General features: G+C 46.9%; 1 protein-coding gene across 1 annotated transcript in view; it reads left to right on the top strand.

Annotated features, from left to right (window-relative positions):
• apoba (apolipoprotein Ba) overlaps positions 1-24532 on the top strand; it is a 28199-nt gene that overhangs the window by 980 nt on the left and 2687 nt on the right. Inside the window, exons 2-25 of the mRNA XM_072365313.1 lie at positions 357-395; positions 956-1068; positions 1159-1304; positions 4154-4301; positions 4388-4540; positions 7627-7751; positions 7835-7911; positions 8012-8468; positions 9160-9304; positions 9396-9542; positions 9651-9862; positions 10277-10484; positions 10560-10730; positions 10817-11020; positions 12622-12786; positions 12886-13091; positions 13181-13363; positions 13517-13647; positions 14359-14569; positions 14647-14822; positions 14909-15084; positions 16090-16211; positions 16295-16668; positions 16953-24479. Coding sequence (XP_072221414.1) covers positions 357-395; positions 956-1068; positions 1159-1304; positions 4154-4301; positions 4388-4540; positions 7627-7751; positions 7835-7911; positions 8012-8468; positions 9160-9304; positions 9396-9542; positions 9651-9862; positions 10277-10484; positions 10560-10730; positions 10817-11020; positions 12622-12786; positions 12886-13091; positions 13181-13363; positions 13517-13647; positions 14359-14569; positions 14647-14822; positions 14909-15084; positions 16090-16211; positions 16295-16668; positions 16953-24479 — 11616 coding nt within the window. The remainder of the gene's footprint in view (positions 1-356; positions 396-955; positions 1069-1158; positions 1305-4153; positions 4302-4387; positions 4541-7626; positions 7752-7834; positions 7912-8011; positions 8469-9159; positions 9305-9395; positions 9543-9650; positions 9863-10276; positions 10485-10559; positions 10731-10816; positions 11021-12621; positions 12787-12885; positions 13092-13180; positions 13364-13516; positions 13648-14358; positions 14570-14646; positions 14823-14908; positions 15085-16089; positions 16212-16294; positions 16669-16952; positions 24480-24532) is intronic.

Here is a 24532-nt window from a genome sequence, read left to right as displayed (position 1 = left end):
AGAATAAAGGAGCTCAGACCAGATATTCACTTTAAAGCTGCTGAGAACTGATAAAAAAACTGTTTCTGCCTCAGATTCTGGGTTTATGTTCATGTTTGATCAGGTTTTTCTGGAAAAACGCAAAGAAATGAGGGCTGGATCAGGACTTTTGAAGAGTCCTGCGTATTTTATGTGTAATTTACCATCTGTGGACTCCTTGAGTCAGTAATAAGTTGCTGTAAATGATATAAAAACTAATATTCAGTTTTTAAAACAACTTAACGTAGTTTTAAGTGTTGGTGCTTTAAAACTATAACAGCATCACTCTGCATCGGCCTCTTTATACTGAGAACTTATTGTCTGTTTCTGTTTTCCAGAGGAAAGCACTGACAACAGTGAGCAAACACCGTGTCTGTGTAAGTTACCACGTGCACATCATTTATAATCATTTCTAATGTTATTTAGCAGAACTGACAAACCTCAGGATCTTTGTCTTTGGTTGTTTTCATGATCATTTTCTGCTTATTTCATGTAAACTTCAGAAACAGGGCGTTCTCAGTCTCTTTAAGGGGGTGCGTTGAAAAAGCTGAGTAAGCGTGTGCTTAGGGCAGCTAGTGGGGGGGGGGGGGGTGAGTGCAAACAGACACATTGACCTGCACAGATCAATGCTGGTTGCCAAACCGACCTGTTTGTTTGGAGATAGCAGCGGGAGCTCGTGGACTTGTGAGCAGCTTCTGATTCAGTTCAACAGCTTCTCTTTGCTGTTTGAAGCATCAGTTTTCAAAGGGTTCAAAGGTCGGCTGCAAACTGGCGGCCTGGAGATGTGACTGAACTTATTATGCAAGAGAAAAAAGTTTATCCCGTGGATGCATAGAAGAGAATATATGTGAAGGAGCTTATCTGCAAAGGCAGATATTGACTGAAATGTTTGCTTTGTGCATAAAGAATCGGATATAATCATATTATGCTGTTGCAGTGGCGTCCAGATTCAAGTCCAGTAGGAAATATGTGTATGAGTACACCACAGAGAGCAGGAATGGAGTGGTGGGCACTGCCAACCTACGAAATGGCCCCAAAGTCTCCTGTCAGGTAAAAAAAGCTGCTGCCATGTCCCGCTTTGACTGATAACAGGCGGCTCTTATCTGAACTCCCCACATGTCTGCTGTCACACATCTGCAGGTAGAGATCGAAGTCCCCCAGATGTGCAGCTTCGTCATGCACACCAGAGACTGCGCCCTCAGCGAGGTGTCCGTCATGGATCCGCGGGGCCAGCCGGTCTACAGGCCGGCGCCCGGCTCCGACGCCTTCAAAGCCAGCATGGAAAGGTGAGCGCTAAGCATTCCTCCCATGCATGTTCAGAGATTAAACCCAAGAGTATCGGGCTCAATCAGCACGAAGTTTGGACTCGCATCAAAGTTCCCTCCATTATAAGAATCTTTTAAACTAACAGCGTTAAACTAACTGATGCCGCAGTGAGACTGAGATCATTTCCACTCATTTATAATCAGTTTCAGCCCGGTTTGGGTCACTTATACAGAGCAGTGCGGCTGTAAAATACCTGCTCACCAGAAACAAACGCAACACACTGTCATGAACTCTTACATTTCTATGTAACAAGTGTCAAGAAAACAGCACAAACCAGCTTTTATCACTGTTTTTGATTCGCATAAATATGATGAAAATAGAATTTGCTCTAATATTTATAAAATATATAAAAGTTTAAGAAGTGTTTTTGTGCACATTAAGGGAATTTAAATTAATTCACTTGCACCAAATCACACCTCGACCAGTATAACTAGAATAATCATAATCTAATATAATCAAAGTAATTAAATTCCCAATTAGTCTAATTCATACAATTTAAAAACAATATCTTAGCGAAGGAAACCAACAGATCGCACTGAAACTTCTCTCTGATCCTGAGCTGCATGAGGCTGTGGAAGGAAAAACTCCCTTTGAACAGGAAGAAACCTCCATCAGAGCCAGAACCAGGAAGGGTCCATCTGCCTGGACCAGCTGGGGCTGAGAGGACAGGAAAGAGGGGACAACAAGCAGCGTAACACCAGGCCAGAGACACCTGCTGAGAGAGAGAAACACAAGTTAATGACAGCAATGATGTCATCTGTACATGGAGGGAGGAGAGGTGCATCATGGGAGCTCCCCCAGCAGGCTGGGCCTATAGCAGCAGAACTATGGGATGTTTCAGGCTCACCTGAGCCATCCCTAACTATAAGCTTTATCAGAAAGGAAAGTTTCAGCCTGATCTTAAAGGTAGAGAGGGTGTCTGCTTCCTGAAGCCAAACTGGCAGCTGGTTCCACAGAGAGGGGCCTGATAACTGAAGGCTCTGCCTCCCATTCTGCTTTTAGGGGCCTGATAACTGAAGGCTCTGCCTCCCATTCTGCTTTTAGGGGCCTGATAACTGAAGGCTCTGCCTCCCGTTCTGCTTTTAGGGGCCTGATAACTGAAGGCTCTGCCTCCCATTCTGCTTTTAGGGGCCTGATAACTGAAGGCTCTGCCTCCCATTCTGCTTTTAGGGGCCTGATAACTGAAGGCTCTGCCTCCCATTCTGCTTTTAGGGGCCTGATAACTGAAGGCTCTGCCTCCCATTCTGCTTTTAGGGGCCTGATAACTGAAGGCTCTGCCTCCCATTCTACTTTTAGGGGCCTGATAACTGAAGGCTCTGCCTCCCATTCTACTTTTAGGGGCCTGATAACTGAAGGCTCTGCCTCCCATTCTGCTTTTAGGGGCCTGATAACTGAAGGCTCTGCCTCCCATTCTGCTTTTAGGGGCCTGATAACTGAAGGCTCTGCCTCCCATTCTGCTTTTAGGGGCCTGATAACTGAAGGCTCTGCCTCCCATTCTGCTTTTAGGGGCCTGATAACTGAAGGCTCTGCCTCCCATTCTGCTTTTAGGGGCCTGATAACTGAAGGCTCTGCCTCCCATTCTGCTTTTAGAAACTCTGGGAACCACAAGGAAACCTGCTGCCTGAGAGCAAAGTGCTCTGATGGGGAAATATCCAACTGTGAGATCTTTAAAGGGGAACTCCGGTATTTTTAAACACACCAAGAGCAGTTTGGTGAAAGTCGGCGTCCTTCTGAAGATATTTAGATAACTGGAGATCCATATAACGGAGTGAACGGGGCTTAGACGATGCAGCCTCTAAATAAGGCATTATCTGTCTTTATTTCACCAATACTTTAAGAAGAATGAATGAATGAACGTGTGCTATAGCTCTGTTAGCTCATAGCTGCTGTTAGCTCATAGCTGCTGTTATGTGGCTACTTGCAGCTATAGGAGAGCTAACGGAGGGATTTCTACACAGGCACTCTACTGGGACCACTTCTCTTCATTGGCTTCTGAATTTAACAGGGAGCCAATGAAGAGAAGCTAAAACTGGAGAAAAACTCTGCAAAGATTAAAATGACGTGACTCACTCGCTGTTTCTGGTCTGAGCCGACAAACATTAAACTCAGTGAGTAACCAGATAGGATAAAATATCAGACATTCCCACAAATTAAAGTAACTCCTGAAGAAAAGCTCTCTGTTTTCTTCTTGTGGCTGTCCACCACAGATGTTGTTGTTTTGTTTCCTGTTAGGACAACTTCTTCTTCTTCTTCTTCTTCTACTGTACAAACATAGCCTACACTGCCCCCCTGTGGTGGCACTACACAGCTGAGTTTACTCACTTCAAACCAACAATGGAAGAATGTCTGGCTCACATTTCTTGTTGTGGCTCCCGAGAGAATGGAAACCTGGCTAATGTTGCATTAAATATGGAAGGAAAGTGAAGAATTATGATATTAGCTGTAGCGCTTGTTATCATAAGGTGTATAGTCGCCTAAATGTGAGTGATTAGTTACTTTCTCACTGTCAGAAACCAATAAAAAGCTGAGTATAAACATTTTTACGTGTTTGAAGCAGTGAATTTATATGAAAACAGAGCAGCACAGCGTCGTCATGGTTTCTATGAGGTCACAAAATGATAAATTCAAGTCCTGAGAGACAACCTTCTCCTTTTTTCATCTGTTCGTTCACATACAAGTGGAGTTCAGTTGGTTAGGATTAGGTGTAAAATGTTGCTCAGTTATTTAAAAACTCAAGATTTGATAGTTTTTCTCTTGTTGAGCGAGTTGCTGGTTAGACTGGTTAGTTATTGGTTGGTTATTATTCCAGGATTCCTCTGAAGTTCACCGTGGAGGACGAAACCCAGGTGCAGCTTTACCCCGAGACAGACGAGCCGGTGAACATCCTGAACATTAAGAGAGGGATCGTTTCCGCCCTGTTGGTGCCAGTGAAGGAGGACAAACAGAAAAGCCTTGTGGTTCGTATCCTCTCAGCGCAGATGAGTTAAACTGGACGGACACGTAAGGATCAGGGCAAATGATCTCGATGCTAATTCTCTTCCAGAGCACAGTGCACGGCCAGTGTTCAACACAGTATGTGGTGAATACTCGGCAGGATATCCCCACAGACGTGACGCTATCCCGAGATCTGTCCCAGTGTGACCAGTTCCACGGCAGGGAACTGACCAACAGCCCGCTGGCTCTGCTGCAGAAACTGGTGGGCACTAAGTTCTGGTGTTTTTTAGACGGATTTTCTAAACCAGGGATGTCAAACTCCGGTCCTCGAGGGCCGCTGTCCGGCAGGTTTTAGACGTTTCACTGCTTCAACGCAGCTGAATCAGATCAATGCATCATTAGCAGACTTGTGCAGAACTTAACAATCTTTCGAAGAGATCCATTTACTCTGAATCAGGTGTGTTAAAGCAGGGAAACATCTAAAACCTGCCGGACAGCGGCCCTCGAGGACCGGACTTTGACATATGGGATCTAAACCAATCGTTGGCCACTCCATCCACATCTTTCACTCTGCAGCTGTGATTTCAAGTCTGAAAAAGTAGTTTTAGTTGTTTTTAACATCATTTTAACAGAATCCTTTAACTTCTTTCTTCACATAAAAGGGTCCCACCCACAACCTCACATGTGATCAGCATTTTCCGTGAGATTTGGATTGGCCTTGTATCCTATGGCGTAACCACGCATTCTTTGGGGGGGTCGTGTCCCCCCCAATATTGAGAAAATACCAACCTGTCCCCCCCAATATACAGAAGAAAATATGTAAAATGAATGTTCTCCTTTTATGAACCCTGTCAAGGGATCGGTCTCTTGTTATGTCTTATTTATTTTCACTTTATTTCCGTGTGTTACCGTGGTAACGGCTGCGCCGCAGTCGCCGTTGTTGATCGCTAACAGTCTAGTCAATGAGAGTGACCCACCGGGCGCTGCTCAACAGAGCAGATTGTACCAGAACAGGAAATCCAACACAGAATCAACAAAATAAACTTCCGCCCCCTTTCAAAATAAAAGACTTAAAACAAAAATAACATTAGACTATTAGACTTTTCATTGTTAATGCACATTTTGAGACAATAGAAATGAAGCTGGACTTAAAAGTCCTCAGCACTTTTTTTGTTAAAGGAAAAGTCTGTAATTTGTTACATCATTAGTTGTCCTTATTAAAATATTTCCATCAACATGCTTTGGGTATTTGGTCGTTTTCCATTGGAAGCTGTCCTATTTGCTACAGAACTACTGGAAGAGCATAACTGTAATTGGTAGGTGTGTTTAAGGTCAGTAAACAGTAAGCAACTAACCAAAACAAAGTGGGGGGGCAGTCACTGTCTCGGAGAAATTACACTATTCCTTTAGATGTGAATTTATATGGTCAATGTAGTCCTCTAAATTATGTTCTAAATGTCCAATTTTTCATATATAAATAAAGAATTGTAGATAATGCACTCAACAATTTTGTTTTTCTTGGACCCCCCCAATGTCTAAACCATGGTTACGCCCTTGCTTGTATCCAATATGATTATCATAGTTATTCGGGCAGTCGTTCGTAACAACTAAGTTTAAGAAAAGCTTCTGATGAAGAAACGGAAAATTTAGAGACATCCACAAACTTCTCTCAGGCAGGAAACAGTGAAGTGTGCTTAAGTCTGAGGGGTAAAGAAGCTAAAGCACCGAACCGCACATTCAAATCAGAGCATAAACCATGGAAACAGAAAAGGCCCTAGACTCGACTCCTGAGGAACACCACAGGTTGGAACTGCACCTTCATCAGCTGCAACAACTAGTATTGGCTGGATAAACAAAACCAACTTAATGTTATACCAGAACTCCGACTCGTTTCCTAATGACTAACGTCTTCCACAGGGTTCTGGACCAGTTCTATTCTCCTTATACATGCTACCTTTGGGCAGTATTATCAGGAAACATTATTTATTAACATGCACCGATTATGCCTGCGATCGACCTTTTTTTTGTCTTTTGTGTTCTTTCAAGCATTATTTCTTGCTTTTATTGCCACTTTAATTCTTATTATCATCTTTTGGCCTCGGCTTTTTGTCTAAGCTTTGCTTTTGCTCTGTAAAGTAACCGGTGTTGTATAGATAAATAAAGTCGAGTTCACGTGATTAAAAGTTATTCAAACCACAGACAAATCTAAAAACACGAGAAAGAATATCTAAGCACGAGAATGTCGCTGATAAGCCGATGGAGAGCTGTCACTTTGTGTTTCTGCCTTTATGTTATTGATACATTTTAAAAAATGACATCATGACTGTTGTATTTTAACATGTTCTGGGCATCTGATGCCTGAAGCTGTACTTTATACCAGAGTTTTTTTTTGTAATTGAATATCTTAAATGTTGTTCAGAAGGAAAGTTTGACTGTAGATAACCTGATTGTTGCAGTATGATGTAACACTGCTGTCAATTTCAGCTCCCATATAAGCAGAAAACAACCGATTAACTGGTTTCCTAACTGGTTTCCTAACTGGTTTCCTAACTGGTTTCCTAACTGGTTTCCTAACTGGTTTCCTAACTGGTCTCCTAACTGGTCTCCTAACTGGTCTCCTAACTGCTCTCCTAACTGCTCTCCTAACTGGTTTCCTAACTGGTCTCCAGCCTGTGAAACCTCTGCAGATGGTCCAGAACGCGGCGGTGCGTCTGGTCTTGGATCAGCCTAAAAGAACACGTCCCCCCTCTGTTCATTGAGCTCCTCTGGCTGCCCTTAGCCGCCCGCATCAGATCCAAGTCCCTGATGTTAGCTACAAAGAGCTTAATGGAACGGCTCCATCTACTTGAATGCTCTTGCAAAGGCTTCTGTGCCAACTGGGTCCCTCCGTTGGTCCCAGGATTGTCGTCTAGCAGCTCCTACACCACGCCTAAGACAATCCAAACTCTGTTCATGTGTCGTCCCACGATGGTGGAATGACCTACCGAGCGCTACCAGAACAGGGGCGTCCCTGTCTATCTTCAAGAAGCTCCTGAAAACCCAGCTCTTCAGAGAGCATCTCCTATCCCAGCACTTACCTTGTACTTCCCTCCCCCCTCTATCTCTGCACTTTATCTTTCTGCACTTCCTTCTATGCCTGCACCCTATCTCTACTCTGTCCCCTCTGACAGAGTCGGACTCCTGGGTTCCTTCTATGTAGCTTATTGTTAGCTTTATATAGCTGTTAAATCTTCATTTGTAAGTCGCTTTGGATAAAAGCGTCTGATAAATACAGAAACAGAAACACATTATTGAAACTGAATGTAAGCTTCCTTTGAACTGAGTCTGTTTTCTGGCTTGTTGTTGCAGCATAAGCCCATCTCCAAACTCATCACGAGCACCCAGAGCTGCAGCTACCAGTTCGATAACAAAGGACGACACATCACCACAGCCACGTGCACAGAAAGGCACATCTACCTGCCCTTCTCCCACAGGTGAGTCCTGATCTGAGAGCACATTTACTGCCTGTGTTTGACAGTGTGCAGTGTTGTGCCTCATCTTCCAATCTGCCTCTCAGAGAGAATGGAATATCTTCTGTGGTGACCCAGGATCTCAGCTTTCAGAGCATGAAAAGGATCAATAACAGGATATTTGGTAAGTGAGCATTTTAGCACCTGACTAATAAACACATCTGGAGATCTGATGTCATATTTCTTATGAAGAAAAGCTCGATTAATGTGAAACGTGCACACAGATGTGGACCGCAGCCAGGCCAAGCCTCTCCACTTTGAGGACCCTGAAGATAAAGCGCCGGTCCAGACAAAGGATGCTGTCCTGAGCACCATGCGGGAGCTTGCATCTTTGGCGGGAACAGACCAGGGCCGGGCGAGGACCAGCCTCTTCCACAAGCTCGTGTCCAGCATGCGAGTCCTGAGGAACGAGACCCTCAGCCAGACGGTGGCTGAGATGGTTGGCGTGTCGAGCTGGCTGACCTTCCAGGCTCTGTTCCAGTGTGGAACCTCCGAGTGCACCAGCGCCATCATGCAGATTATCTGGACCATCGATGGGGTGGCGCTGGAGGTGGACGCTCTGGTGTACGGGCTGAGTCTGCAGGCTAATCCTGATGCTGCACGTGTCCGAGACATGCTCAGCATGGCTCAGTACAAACAGAGCAAAGCCATCATGTACGCTCTGGCAAACACCGTCAAGAAGTGAGTAAAGAAGTCTAAAGAGTGACTAAAAGAGGGAAAAACCTTCAAATGCATCTTTTTTAATTAGCTTCACTGAAACAAACAACCTGATGATACTTGGTCAGAGGACTTTTGCGTCCATTTTTCCCTGCAGAAGTGCTCAGGATACTTTAAATATGCAGCCCAATTCAAACCAATTACAATCCAATGCATTTAACTGCTAAATTAGTTCAGGTCACACAAAAAAGTTTCCCTGCTGAGGAAACAAACAGATTGCATCAAAACTTCTCTCTGATCCAATCTCCCGTCCTGAGCGTGCACGAGGCGACTGTGGGAGGAAAAAACTCCACCAGAACCAGAACCAGGAAGGGCGGCCATCTGCCTCATCTTTGCACATCTAGTTTTTCTTCACTGTGCCAAAGTTGAAAATGTCCGTGTAGTTTTAACCAAGTTTTTCTGACAACAAAAAAGGTAAAAAGGAAGTGAAAACCAGTCGTTTAAAGCTTGGACTCGAGCACAAGTCACCTGTTTGGATCAGGTTTCAGTCCCCCCCCCTCCCCTCTGACATGGTCTGTGTTATCTGCTGAAAACAGCACCTTAAAACGACCTTTTCCTGTGTCCGTTTACCAGTGTGTCACCTGCCAGGGAGAGCAACAGCTCCCTGGAAACTGAATGTGCTTAAACCACAGCATCTGATTGTATCTGTCGACAGGTTCCATGAAGGAGAAGTGACTCCGGTGGTCACAGACGTGTCCAAGTTCATGGAGGAGCTTTTAAACAGCTGCTCAGAAGAAGACCAAGAGATTTACTCTGACTTCCCTCCAGATCCCAAGGAGGTGTCCTTCCTCGTGCTGCGGGTAACGAAAGTCGCGCCATCATCGAGTTCTGAACTCGCAGACGTTTCCACTCGTGTCTGGAAATGTGTGTTAAGCCTTTCCTCATCTCCAGGTCGTTGGTGTAATGGCTAAAGCCATGCAAGACGTCAGCCCCGGCCTAATTTCCTCCATCCTGCAGTGCGCCAGGAAAGCAGAGGTTCCACTACAGAATCAGAAGGCAGCCATCCAGGCCCTCAGGCTCATGGACATTAATGATGAGGTACCACGTCACACATGATGAGCAGAGCATGTGAAGTGCTGCTGAAATGTGTGAAAATGTGTGGGGTTTTCATACTGGACCCTGGTGTTGTCATGTGACTGAGCGCAGATCAGGAGTGCTCTCATGGAGGTGTACCAGGACACTCGGAGCCCTGTTCAAAAGCGCTTGGCAGCTTATCTGGTTCTGATGAAGAACCCGGACCGAACCCTCCTCAGCGACATCGTGAACAAGCTGACGTACGAGAAAGACGAGCAGCTCAAGAACTTCGTGATGTTCCACCTGAACAACATCCGTACCTCTGATGAGCCTCAAATGCTTCTGTGAGTAACCAGCCAGCCTTCAGGTTCTGTCGGATCGATATCAGCTCACACATCATCAATCTGCCTCTGAAAGCTGAGCACTTACATGTTTTTTATGTGTAGAAACCAGGAGATCAGTCTGGAGGGAAATGTTAACAGTTAATTCTGTTCCTCTACCTTAAAATGTTGCTTTTATTCCTGCTTTTTCTTTAAAAACTATTTACTATTAATCTAAAATTCCAGAAATTTCATCTCCAGACATCCCAAAAAACTTTAAAAGTGTGTTTAAAGGAAACTGTTCACTGCCAAAATGGACTCGTAGTGGGTTCAGATCGGTTGAAACGATCCCACAGTGTACTGTACGGAGGGCCTGTTCCTCAGCAGGAGTTTATCTGAACCCATGAAACACCTCAGAGCTCCTTCTCCTCTCCACAGGCTCAGGGAGGACATCGAGGCAGCGCTGCAAGGCGACCTTTCACCCAATGACGTCATCTACGATGGTTTGTCTCGCAACTACAAAGTTGACTCTCCCTTGGGCTCAATACAAAGCAACATCATCCTCGATGGCAAGAACACGCTGCCTAAGGAGATGATGCTGGAGGCCACGCTGAAGGCTTTTGATAACAAATACGACTTTTTCGAGGTGAGGTTTCAGCTCTAAATGCCATAAAATTTGATTTCTACAAGGATTCAAACGTCCAAAATCTCCCCTTTCAAGGTCGGTGTTGAAGGAGATGGATTTGAACCTACGATCAGTAGTATTTTTGGGGAGAAGGGCTTCTTCGCCGAGTCTATCGCGAGACTTGTGTTCCTCGCAGGTGACAGAGCTCCGATGCTCCGAGGGGTTCTGGACAAAATTATCCCTCGTAAAGACAGAATGAAGAGACAAGTGAGATGATTTTTAGGCTCCTGAACCCATGAAACATGACCGGATGAAATCATCTCGCATTTACATACAAACCGATGTCTTTCCAGGTCCCAGAAGACCATCTGAGAGCAATCGGCGAGAGTTTCCAGAAGGTTCTGGATGCTGTGCGTTTCTCTTCAAACCCTGAAGTCACTGCCTATCTCCGGCTTCTGGGAGATGAAATCGGATACCTGAAGAACTCTGAAATGAGAAAATTATTTGAGACCTTCCTCATGTACTCCAATCTTTTCACCAGAATGCTGCCTGCGCAGGTCAGAACTGTTTCATGGCATGAAAATAGCTTTTAAGACGAAATTAAACAGGGATTCAGATCAATTTGATTTATTTACATTGTGCCAATTCATGTAAAAACTCATTTTAGGGTACTTTCCAATAAGAAAGTAAGGCAGTTCAATTCAGTGTGACAGTGTTTATAAAATATCAGGTTTTTTAGCTTCTGGGTGCCAAGCTTCCAGTTCAGAAAGATTAAAGTACAAATGCACTAAATGAATTAGTTGCAAGTACCACTAAAGGAGGAAGAAAGGAAGCTAAACATCTGAAACTCCCATCAAGTGAAGGCAGGAGGATGAAGGAAGAGAGCTAGTATCCGGCTACGCTAGCAGACCTCAGACCTCATTGAAAGTAGATGTTTTATGATGTGTTAAAGAGTCAAATTTGCCACTATAAGAAATCATTTAATTAAATTTGGTGAGTCAGGAGGAGCTAGCAAGAACAGAGGAGAAGTGAGGTAAACAGGAACTCACATAGAAGACAGGTCTGGTCCAGAGCTGGCAAACCAGAGCTGGCAAACCAGAGCTGGTCCAGAGCTGGCAAACCAGAGCTGGCAAACCAGAGCTGGTCCAGAGCTGGCAAACCAGAGCTGGCAAACCAGAGCTGACAAACCAGAGCTGGTCCAGAGCTGGCAAACCAGAGCTGGCAAACCAGAGCTGACAAACCAGAGCTGGTCCAGAGCTGGCGGTCCAGAGCTGGTCCAGAGCTGGCGGTCCAGAGCTGGTCCAGAGCTGGCGGTCCAGAGCTGGTCCAGAGCTGGCAAACCAGAGCTGGCAAACCAAAGCTGGTCCAGAGCTGGTCCAGAACTGGCGGTCCAGAGCTGGTCCAGAGCTGGCAAACCAGAGCTGGTCCAGAGCTGGCGGTCCAGAGCTGGTCCAGAGCTGGCAAACCAGAGCTGGCAAACCAAAGCTGGTCCAGAGCTGGTCCAGAACTGGCGGTCCAGAGCTGGTCCAGAGCTGGCAAACCAGAGCTGGTCCAGAGCTGGCGGTCCAGAGCTGGTCCAGAGCTGGCAAACCAGAGCTGGCAAACCAGAGCTGGCAAACCAGAGCTGGCAAACCAGAACTGGACGAGTCAAGGACCATCATTCTTTGCGGTTTGTGGGCCAGACCAATTTTACTATGTGGGAATGCCACAGTGAACATCAGCACCCTCAATAAGTATTTCTACTTTTAGTTCAGGAATTGTCCAAATGATCCATGACACTCAAAGTCTTTCAGCAAACTAACCGGCGTTTATTTGGTTAATCTCTTCACACAGTGAACCAGTCATCCTGCGGGGGGTTGTGTGTGTTTTAATGTTTGAAAAACAAATCACAGAAGCAGGAAGTTCAGAAGCCGGTTTATTGCATTTCACACTTTGCAGTGTTTTATATCCACTGAATCCAGTTTAAAAATATGAACAAAATATACCTTGTGCTCAAGAAAAGAGGATTTAGTTTCTCAGTGTGGTTTGAGTTATAAAGTTATTTGTTTCATTGTGTCTGCAGTCATTTAAAAGCCATGTTTGACAGTTGATTGTGACACCACCAGCTTTGCTTTAAAGACACCTCAGTGGTTCATGCGCTCCGTTATCCTCCCAAAAGGCTTTCTTTCGGCTGACATCCACGACTGAAAACGAGCTCTTTCTCCACTACATCTTCATGGAGAATGCCTTCTCTCTACCCACCGCCTCTGGCTTCCCTCTCAAATTCTCCTTGTCTGGTGTGTTTGCGCCTGGTGCCAGAGGAGGACTGACTCCATCAGCCACAGTAAGGCATCTGCTCTTCGTGTCATTTTAACAGGAAACTGATTTTCTAAGTGTTTAAATCGTTGAATATTGCTCATTTATTGCCTGCTTCCTCTTGCAGACCGACTTGTCCTTCATGCCTTCAGTTGGGCTTGAATTCATCACCCAGATGGGGGTGCACATTCCTGACTATGTGGATGCAGGGATTGAGATGCACACCAACATGTACCACGAGAGTTCCCTCAATGCTAAAGTAGATGTGAACAGAAACCAGATTAAGCTCTCCATCCCTGCTCCCAAGTCCAACACTCAGCTGTTCAGCCTCAGGTCAGCACCAACTCGATAAAGCATGTCAAACTCTCTCAGTGGCGGCTCTGACGTTGCTCTTAGTTACCTCTCTCTGTTTCTGACGACAGCAACAAGCTGCTGTCCGTCTCAGCCGGTCAAACAAAGATTGTGCCGTCCCTGCTGGAGAACCGGGTCGACTCAGCTGAGTGCCAGCCTCTGTTCAGGGGCCTGAACCTCTGCACAATAGTGCGTTATTCCGACGCTGCTTCCATCGACCAGGCCCCATATTACCCCCTGAGTGGAGAAACTATGTAAGAAGAACCTGCATTACATGAGTTTAAACCCACCAGTGAAGCACTTGTGTTTTCAGTTTGTTTCTTTTCATACAGATGATGTGTAAATGGTCATTTCGCTTATCGAAACCACGATTTTTTTACCAGTGAAACCTGTGTTTTTTTCATCAGGTTTGCAGTTGAAATCCAGCCTACGGGGAAAGTTTCAGAGTACACAGCCACCTTAACCGATGAAACACTCAGAGAGGGGAAGAAGGGTCGTCACAGAGTAGATTCTCTGAAGTTAACCCTGAGGGCAGAAGGTATAAGACCTGTTTCAGTGGGACTTTGTGTGCATGATTATAGATTATAGCAAATTCCAACAGTTGCAAAGCTCTCAAACATTCTTACATTACCTTCACAGCAATTACAGCCACATCACAGACGTGCACGAGAGCTACAAATGAATATATGTGTATGTCAGGGTGTGGATGAGGGTGGAGAACCCAAATGCAAGACTCGTGAGTGGCAGGAAGTTAGCTAAGGACCAAATAACTTACATGGGAGGAAAGCAGAGATCTGGCAGAGAACACAGAAATCCAGAGAGTCTGTATACTGATGGAGGTGATGATGAATACAGGCCAGGTGTGGAACAAAACTAAACCGAAGGCACAAAGGAACATGAAAACAGGAAGTAAAGCAGAAGAAGAAGATCTAACCAAACACCCCACAAGAATTTATCAGAGTCCCTCCATCATTTTGAGTTTCTATCAATGATTTTTAAAGGCTGATGACATAATCATTTATTCAGCAGCGCCTCTTTGAACCAGGCCACAGAGATCTGTGCAGCTTTTATTGTTATAATCTAAATCTGGCCTTGATTCATTCGTGTTTTGAGGCAGAAACACATTCTGTGACATCATTCTTCCTTCCAACCAATAGGAATGTAGCGTGCTGTATGAAACATGGGATGTGTGTTGTGTGGTAAAGATAAAGAAATAATAATAATATACTTTTATTTCTTCTGTTTCCAGGGGAAGAATCGATGGAGGCCACAGCATCTCTGAAATACAACCGCAACAAAAACCTAATCTCTGCTGATGTTCTTATTCCGGACTACGACGTGGAGGCAGGCATAAAGCTGGCAGTAACCGACGGCGATTCTGAGGGACAGAAGCTGCGCGGCGTCACCATCGACGTCACCAACAGGAACATCCCGCAGCTGACTCTGGTCAGCCGTGCAAAGTAAGTGAATCTCTTAAATAAATGATTGAGACCAAAGGGCCGTCGTGTGATCCTCCTCATCTTTGTTTTAACTGTAGACTTGAAATGATGAAAGAGGCCATGTTGCAGCTCCAGATGGACATTCCCGCTCTGAACACCGATGCATCCATCACTGCGGTCTTAAAGAAGGATGCGAATGTGCTCCTGGACTTGGAGACGGTCGTCCACGTCGCCTCTGAGACTTCGTACCAGCAGAAAGCTTCCCTGAGATACGGTAACAGCCTCCATGCTGCCGGCACAGAAGGCAGACTGAGAGGATTCTATCATCTGTATATTTAAAGTTTGATTTCCTCTGCACAGATGAAGACAAGGTTGAGCTGGAACTGAAGACAGACCTGAATTCAGAGGTACAGAAGATCCTACCGAATGCAGAGGAGCATCGCAGGCAGCTCCAACAGCTCATCGATGGTATCCTGGACCAGCAGGTGGCGAAGACTGACATGAAGCTGCGCCACATAGTCACCAAAGGAATCGAGGTATTCATGACAATGATTTGGGGATTTGCTTTAAACTCTGAAGACCTTTAGTGATGGGAAATGGGAACGCTCCCCAACAAATGACCTTTGGATCTTAGTAAAGTGAAATTTTTGAGGAAGTGTGACTTCTCTCTGAACTGTTTCTGTATTTATCAGACGCTTTTATCCAAAGCGACTTACAAATGAAGATATAACAGCTATACAATAAGCTAACAATAAGCTACATAGAAGGAACCCAGGAGTCCGACTCTGTCAGAGGGGACAGAGCAGAGATAGGGTGCAGGCAGAGAAGGAAGTGCAGGAAGATAAAGTGCAGAGATAGAGGGGGTAGGGAAGTACAAGGTAAGTGCTGGGATAGGAGATGCTCTCTGAAGAGCTGGGTTTTCAGGAGCTTCTTGAAGATAGACAGGGACGCCCCTGTTCTGGTAGCGCTCGGTAGGTCATTCCACCATCGTGGGACGACACATGAACAGAGTTTGGATTGTCTTAGGCGTGGTGTAGGAGCTGCTAGACGACAATCCTGGGACCAACGGAGGGACCCAGTTGGGACAGAAGCCTTTGCAAGAGCATTCAAGTAGATGGAGCCGTTCCATTAAGCTCTTTGTAGCTAACATCAGGGACTTGGATCTGATGCGGGCGGCTAAGGGCAGCCAGAGGAGCTCAATGAACAGAGGGGGGGCGTGTTCTTTTAGGCTGATCCAAGACCAGACGGGCCGCTGCGTTCTGGACCATCTGCAGAGGTTTCACAGGCTGGAGAGCAGTTAGGAGACCAGTTAGGAAACCAGTTAGGAGACCAGTTAGGAAACCAGTTAGGAGACCAGTTAGGAAACCAGTTAGGAAACCAGTTAGGAGACCAGTTAGGAGACCAGTTAGGAGAGCGTTGCTGTAGTCAAGGCAGGAGATGACCATGGCCTGCACCAGGAGCTGGGGGGCATGTTGGGTTAGGTATGGTCTGATCTTTCTTATGTTTAGTAATGCAAGAACTGTTGTGTAAACACTCTGCAGGCAGGTAACATTTGGCTGGACAAGCTGACCGCACGCTTCCCATCCCTGGCAAGCCTTCGAAGTAAGAGGAGCATCTCAGATCTCACCCTGCCAGCGCTGCCTGAGAAGCTGTTCCTGCAGTCGTAAGTGTTCAAAACAGTTCAGTCCACTTAATAACAACATTAGAACAACATTTAATCTTGTATGTTTCATTTTCTCTCAACAGCGACAGTTTGTTCCGATACCAGTTCAACAAGGATAAGATCACCGTCTCCTTTCCTCTTCCACTTAGTGGCAAAAATTCAGAAGAGCTAAATATTCCCAAGACTTTGTCTGTGCCGGTCATAGATTTACCAGCGATAGGCCTGTACATCCCAGCCAACCGGTTTAATCTACCATCCTTTACTGTACCACCATCTCTGGACTTCTCAGTTCCCCTTCTCGGCCTGGCCAAAGTATCGACCAAGTTCCACAGCAACTTCTACAGCTGGGAAGGCTCCATCTCTGGGGGCAACGACACGGTCGATGTTCCCAGCTACGTTGCACAGTTCAGGTCGATGGCCGAGTCGCCGTTAAGCCTCCTGTCGTACAAACTAGAAGGTAAACTCCATTTTCTGGTGAGATTTTGTTGTCTGAGAGGGTGAGACAGGGAAAGAGTTCAGAGTAAAACCTGTGACAATCATACCACCTGTAGTGGTATGATTGTCACCTTCCATGTAGGAGACCTGGGTTCAAATCCCATGCATGGAAGGTATTACCTTCAGTAGGGGTCCTTAGGCCCTTACCCTACCTGCCTACCTGTAAGTCGCCTTGGATAAAAGCGTCTGCTAAATGCATAAACATTAACATAAACAGTTCTCTCTGTGTTTTCTCTCCGTTTCAAGGGGTCGGGATGATATCAGGACGAGCCGACGATAATCTCAAGTACCTCCTGAATAGCTCCTTCAGCCACAGCCTCATCGACACAAGCTTCAGTGTCTTAGAAACCTTAAGGGTGACAAACACATTGAACGCAAGAGCCAATTACAAAATGGAGGCCTCGAGCCCACTGGGCCTGCAGGCCTCTCTCTACTATTCTGCTCAGTCAGCTTCCACTCTAGATTCAGAGGAGGTCTCAGGAGACGGCACTGTGGATGGACAGCTCAAACTGGGTTTATTCCACACCAACGCCTCCTACACCAACAGCTACAGCCTGCGTCCACGGGACCGGGAGGGAAGAGGAGAGTCCACCCTGCACTTCCACTCGCCTTTCATCCAATTCCACAACATGATCCAAGGAGTCTATGCAAAGTCTGAGCTGAACATTTTGTCCAAAACCAGCGCCCAGAGGGACATCTTCAAGCATGTGGCAGAGCTCAAGTTTAAAGATGCGCAACTGTCACTTAAGTGCAGTGCTGTTGGTGCAGCCATGGGTAAATCTTTGAGTAATAAGGTGGAATTAGGCATATTGAGCCATATGTCCATCTTCAGAATCGAGACACAAGCAGATGATGACACAAACAGGGCATACTCGCTCATAAGTGGATCCCTGGATTCCAACGGGCTTGAGATCATCTCTGAGGGTTCCCTCACTTTAGACATGGGTCGTGCATTGCATAAGGCATCTGCGAAAGTTGGAAGAAATGGCCTAACCTTTGATGGAACGAACAACCTGCAGTGCAGCCCTGTGACCGTGGAGAACATCTTCAGTGGTTTCGTGGACGACAGCGGAGCATCGCTGTCCTGCAGCACCAAAACGATGGCTGAGGAGGGCCGAGGAGAGCTGAGCGTCGAGGGTAAAATCACAGCCTCCGAGGCAGCTTTGTTTGGGGAGCTGAAGGGCTACGTGCGCGATGCAGCCACAGCGAACAACGTGAACGTGGTCCTGAACAGGAGGGGCCTGACTTTTACTGGGAAGACCAAAGGAACCCTGAGGCAGATGAAAACAGAGAACAGCCACTCCTTTACCCTCAGCCTGTGGACGCTCAGCCTCCGATCCAAGACTGACAACTTACTCCACGACGATGTTTACTACAAGCAAGACACCAAGATCGATTTGAAGCCGTTTGTCGTGGCGCTTGACATGACAAACGACCTCAGGATCTATGACCTCCGTGTGAACAGTGAAGGCCGCGTGAAGCTGGAGCCGGTGAAGGTGGATCTCCGGGGAAGTGTGAAGGGCGCTTATGGAGACGAGCAGAACATCAAACACACCTATGAACTCACCTTTAAAGACGTGGCTGGGTCGGCGAAGTACAGCACATCTGGAAATGTCGGGGATGCTCAGCTAAGTCACAGCTGTGAGCTGGAGTTTGCTGGACTTTCTGCGATGTCAAAGTGTGAGGCGCGTATAACTTCAGAGCCTCTGCGCTTCGACGGCGCCATTCGCGCCTTGGCGCTGCCTTTCAGCCTGAGCGTCGATGCCCTTGTTAACAGTGACGGAGAAGTAAATGTGCACGGGAAGCACACCGGACAGCTGTACAGTAAGCTGCTGGTTAAGGCCGTGCCGCTCGCTCTTTCGTGTTCACATGAAAACCGGATATCTACCACACATGCGCTTCCAGGCGGGGAGACTTCCACCGCTTTACAAAACAAATGTGAAGGCCTGCTGACCCCCACCGACCAATCTCTGGACTGTAAAGTGAGCTCCAAACTGAACAAACACGCTTATGAGCACGGCCTCAGTGCCTACAACAACCCTGAGAAGGTTGGATTTGAGTTTTCAGGAGAAGTGAACACGGACATTATCAGCAGATATAAGAGAACGGCGTCAGAGTCTCAGAAATTCAGCGTGGCTGGTTTCCTCAAGTATGACAAGAATAGTGACTGTCACATCATTGACATTCCACTCATCGAGAGCCTTCCTGCTGCCTTTGAGCTGCTGAAGAGCTCAATCGTACGAGCCTTAGAGTCTCTGCAGCAGTTCATCCGCAGTTTAGACATTCTGCAGCTCATCGGCGCCTTCAGAGACGGCTTAGATCGGGTTCCAGGGCGGGTGGGGAAGTTCATGCAAGACGTGGACCTGGAAAACCGGGTGAGCCAGATAAAAGATAAACTGGATTATTTCATGGCTGAGTTTGGCATATCGATGGAGGACTTGGAGCTGGCAGTGAACGGCCTCAGACAGAATGTGGAGAAAACCGTAGTGGACGTAGTTACCAAAGTTCGTGACCTCATCGCGATCGTGGAGGATTACATAGAGGCGGGACATCTTTCTGACAAGGTAACGAATGCACTTTCACACGTTGGAGAGCAACTTAACGCCTTAGATGAGAAATACAAAATCAAGCAGTCGTTTGTCAAAGTGCTGGCTTTCATTGAGGACATCCTCAGACAAATTGACCTGCAGAAGCTCGGAGAAGGCGGCGCTGCCTTCCTGCGAGACCTCGACTCTAAATATGGACTCTTAGAGGCCATCAAAGACAAAGTGTCTGAGCTGAAGCGCTTCACTCAAGACTTCAGCCTCCACCAGCTCTTGGAGGATGTAAAGAACTACATCCTCTCGTTCGACTTGGCTTCTTACGTTGAGCAGCTTTCATATCAAATCCCAGCCTCAGAGATCGCAAAAGTCTTGGAATCCATGAACGACGTCATAGTCAACTGGATCGATGAGTATGAAATCCCCAACAAACTGAACGCGGTGTACTCCTACTTAAAGAATCTAATGTTGAAGTACGAGCTCGACCATATTTTCAAAGATTTAATGGATCAAGCAGTGGTTCTTGTCAAGGAATTTAAAATCGAAGAGACTGTCCAGTCTGTGGTCAAAACTCTAAAATCAGTCAAATTTGAGTTGGTTTATGATAAACTGATGGACTTTTTGCACGGTGTGACCAGTCAAATCCAAGTGATTGACTTCAGGAAAAGAGTTGCTGACCTCAATGAAAACATCTCCTCAGCTCTTGAGGCGATGAGGGCGTTCGAGTACAACGCGTTTGTTGACGAGACCAACGTGAAGATCGCAGAACTAACAAAATATCTCAATGAGGAGATTGAAAAGTACGAGTTTGCGAAAAAGATCGAGGCTCTTCGGGAGTTTTTCAGGGAGATCCAAAATTCCATCTTTTCTTATTTGGATGAACTCAAAAACACAAAGGTGGCGGATGCGCTGCAGAAGCTGAAGGACGTGATGGACGCCGCGTTCTACGATGACATCAAGCTGAAAGTCCAGGACGTCCTCGAGGACACGAAGCGAAGAATCCTGGACATGGACATTAGAAATGAAATCTACATCTATTTGCAGAGGGCGAGTGAATCCTACAGCAACATAGTTTCCTTCATTTCTGCGCAGTTTAACCGGTTGATGGAGAACATCAGAACGGTGGCCACTGACAGCGAGATGCTAAAGCAGCTGAATCAAGCTGTAGGTGGAGTTCTGGACCAACTGAGAAGAGCTGAGCTCGAGGTTCCCACCTTCACCGTCCCTCTCACTGACCTTGTAATACCAGCGTTTTCAATCAACCTGAGCAAACTGCAGGAGATCCGCATCCCAGCTCAAATATCCTTTCCCGGATTCACCATCCTGAACTCGTACACGGTCCCTGCTTTTACTATTGACTTCAATGAGCTCAAAGCTAAGATCGTTGCAATCATAGACGACATCAGAGAATTTGAGATCCAAACTCCTCACCCAGAGGACATCTTTGGGGATCTAAAAGTTCTCTACCTATCTGACCTCCCGGACCTCACCTTTCCAGAAATAACCCTCTCAGAAATTAAACTGCCAGCCATCAGCATTCCCAAATTAAACATGGATGACTTTGAAATCGGTATGCTGGCAATTCCAGACCCAAAACTTCCCGAAGTTCCCAGTGACATTTGTATCCCAGTTTTTGGTAAACTGCACGGAGAGTTCAGCGTTAGCTCCCCACATTACACTCAGGTAACTACAGGAAAACTGGAGAACTCCACATCCACTCTGAAAAGCCCCAAGTTTACAGCCACCATTGCTTCTCGTGCCAAATCATCCATTGAGCCCCTCGAATACACCTTTGAAGCCTCTGCTCAGCTGGAAGCTCCCAGAATGAAGATGCTGCAGTTCTCAGAGTCGGTGAAGGCTGCACACATGGCCTTCTCCATCGATCACGAGGGCTTTCTGACGCTCACCGGCTCCGTTGCCTCTGCCAAGGCTACCACGAAGGCCACGACTCCAATATACACGGCAGACCTGGTCAATAACGTGGCTCTTTCGTTAGGCGGTGGAATCTACACGATGGACACAGCCTACAACCACAACTTGGACATCCCATCGCTTGAAACTTCAAGTCAGGCGTCAGTTACTCAAAATATAACGGTGCAAAAGAAATCTGGCAAAATTAGCGGGACCAGCAAAACCAGCGGTAATGCAAAGTGGTCCATTCAAGACTTCTCTGATGCAGGCACGCACGAAAGCAGCACCGACTTCAGTGTCGACTTCAGCACCGCCGCGCTGACTTTCACAGGAGAAACCGAGAGTAAGACCATAAAAACGAAGCAAACTCTGACTGCAGAGTCTTCGATTTTAAGCCACATCACTGTAAAAGCTGAATGTGAAACCGAAGCTCCTTTGGTCAAGAAGAGCGTCGTGGTTCTGAATGGAGAGGCTCATGTTGGGGACCTAAAAGCTGTGCTCACAGCCTCCCATGAGGCCGAATTCACTGGAAGTCTGGTGGGATCCATGTCCAATTCGCTGGAATTTGGGGCCTATCCATTTGAGTTGTCCCTCGATGTCAAGAACAAAGTCAACTCAAAGATGTTCTTACCCCTGAAGCTCAGTGGGAGGGTGGATCTCCAGCATGATTATGGTTTTGAGCTAAACTCTGAGAAGCAGCGGGCCTGTTGGACTGCTTTGGCCAGATTCAATCAGTACAAGTACGGTCACAGCTTCACAGCAGAGAACAATGGAAAGGAGATCTTCTTCCACTCTTCTGTCAGTGGAGAGGCTAATTTGGACTTTTTGACTGTTCCGCTCTCTATTCCAGAAATAACTATTCCTTATCTAGAGATGAACACCCCTGAGGTCAGAGACTTTCCTCTGTGGGAAAAGACTGGGCTCAAAACCTTGCTCATCACGCCTCAACAGTCATTCGATATGAACCTAAAGCTTCAATACAACAAGAACCCAGATACGCACAGCTTTGAGTTGCACCTTGAACCGATCTACGATGCATTCAGTGACAACGCCAAAGCAATCCAGGCTCAGTTTGAGGCCTACAGAGACAAAGCCGTCGCACTTCTCAAAGATTCCTACAGCGAAGCAAAGTCGCAGTACATCAAACACAAAATTGACACGTCCAGCCTGCCTCCGAGGATCCTCCGAGTCCCCGGATACACGATACCAATACTGAACATACAGGTGTCCTCTTTCAGCGCCGAGATGCCGGCCTTCACTTACTTTGTTCCCAAGGAGGTCAGCACCCCCAGCTTCAAAGTTCCAGCGCTGCGTTTCTCGGTGCCGTCCTACACCCTCGTGCTGCCGTCTCTGAGGCTGCCCGTCATCCATGTTCCTGAAACTCTCAGTGACATGCAGCTGCCCACTTTCACTCTACCAGACGTCCAGGACAACATCGTGATCCCAGCGATGGGCAACATAACCTGTGACTTCTCCTTCAAGTCTGCGGTGATCACCCTGAGCGCCAACGCCGGCCTTTACAACGAGTCTGATATCGTCGCTCGCTTTGGTGCTTCGTCGCTGTCGGTGTTTGACATTTTGAATGGAAAGGTCGATGGCACCACCAGCTTGACGAGGACGAGGGGACTGAAGCTGGCCACCACCGTTTCCCTGGAGAGCAAAAACGTGCAAGCAGACCACGAATGTGCCGTTAGTCTCACCAAGAGGAGCCTGGAAGCTTCTGTAGCCAACAATGTGAAGCTCAGTCTACCTTTCCTCAAACTGGAAATGATTCAGGAACTCAAAGGAAACACCAAGACGAAGCCAGATGTTTCCTCCAAGAATAAACTGAAGTACGCGTTCGACTTTCCTCTGATCGAGACGGTTGGCAAAGGAACCTTTGACATGAATTGGGACCTGGAAGCTCTTTCTAATCATGTGTCCGTGGAGACGACAACCGAGGCCAAGGCGGACATCACCATGATGCACGGCAAAAATTTTGTTGGAGATTTTGAGAACAAAGCCAGTTTCTATGTCAGTGCCAACGGGCTACGCTCAATGGCCAGGACCGCTGTGAACCTGAACCTGGTCAAACCGGGGAAACGGAAGCGAAGCGTAGGCGGCGACATCTTCTCCTTTGATCTGGACAACAACCTGGCTCTCGAGGTTTCCTTGCGGCGTGTTTTTGCGACGCTCGATCACACGAGCACCAACACTGTGGATTTCGCATCTCTCAACACAAAAGGAAAGCATTTGTTCAAGGGAGAAATGGAATTTAATCCTTTAACGACCTTCAGGACAAAAGTGACCGCCGTTTCCAATCAGATGAGCAACTTGGTAAATGTTGAGCTCGTTCAGAGCGTCAACCTGGCCGTCAGTCCTGAGAAGCAGTCCTTCACCTGGACTGGAAAGGAACAGCTGGAATCGCTCATCCACGCTTGGGATTTGTCTCTTTCCAATGATGAAGCTGAGGTGCGTGTGGACTTGAGTGGATCCGTGGAAGGTCATTTGGCATTCCTGAAGTCCGTCAAGCTTCCTGTTTACCAGAGGACCCTCTGGGGTGTGCTCAACTTTGACGAGTTCACAAGTACGGACGACTTGCAGGTCTTTACCATCGCCTCCAGCGTTGTGTACAGGAAGAGCGCGGAAGGCTATGACTACGCACTTCCGTCTCAGCTCTTTGAAGATGGCGTCACTTTCAGCCTCCCTGAGATGAGCCTCGCGATGCCCTCTTGGGTTAAAGAGCTTCCTCAGTCCATCAAGAGCATAGACATGCGCTTTGAGAACATCCCCGATAGTCTTTTCCTTCCTCCTGCCATCCCTGTCCCGGCGTTTGATGTTCCCTTCACCGATCTGCACGTGGAGCCGTTCACAGTCGATCCAAAGTCTCTCCATATCCCCGAAAGCATCACCACCCAGGCTTTTGATATCATGCTGCCGGGACTGCCAGCCATGTCGGTGCCCAGCTTCGACATCAGCACAGAGTATCTGCAGGGCAAAATGTCTTTCAGGTTTCCACGCTATGACATCACGGTGGCATCTTTCCCACTGCCGGCGTCTCTCACCGGCGGCCTGAGTGAAATCACAAACCAGATTTCAAGTTTCAGACTTCCAAACATCGTTATCCCCGAGCAAAGGGTGAAAGTTCCTGAAGTTTCCCTTCATCTTCCTACAAGTGTGTTCATCCCGACGTTTGGCGCCCTGAGTGCCACTCTGAGGGTTTCCTCCCCGATCTATAACGTGTCAACAACTGCCAGCGTGGAGAAGAAGGACTCCGACCTCGTCACGTCTCTCAGTTCCATCTGTGCTTCCACCGCGATCTTCTTGGAATACAACCTCACAGGTGAGCCTGTCCTCACGTTATCCAGGTGAAGCGAAAGCGTTCCTGATGGTTTT

Source organism: Leuresthes tenuis, unplaced genomic scaffold (genome assembly GCF_036924035.1).
Source record: "Leuresthes tenuis unplaced genomic scaffold, fLeuTen1.0.hap1 SCAF_15, whole genome shotgun sequence".
NCBI lineage: Eukaryota > Metazoa > Chordata > Actinopteri > Atheriniformes > Atherinopsidae > Leuresthes > Leuresthes tenuis.
The sequence above is the reverse complement of the archived record's forward strand: the minus strand, read 5'-3'. Positions and strand labels throughout refer to the sequence as shown.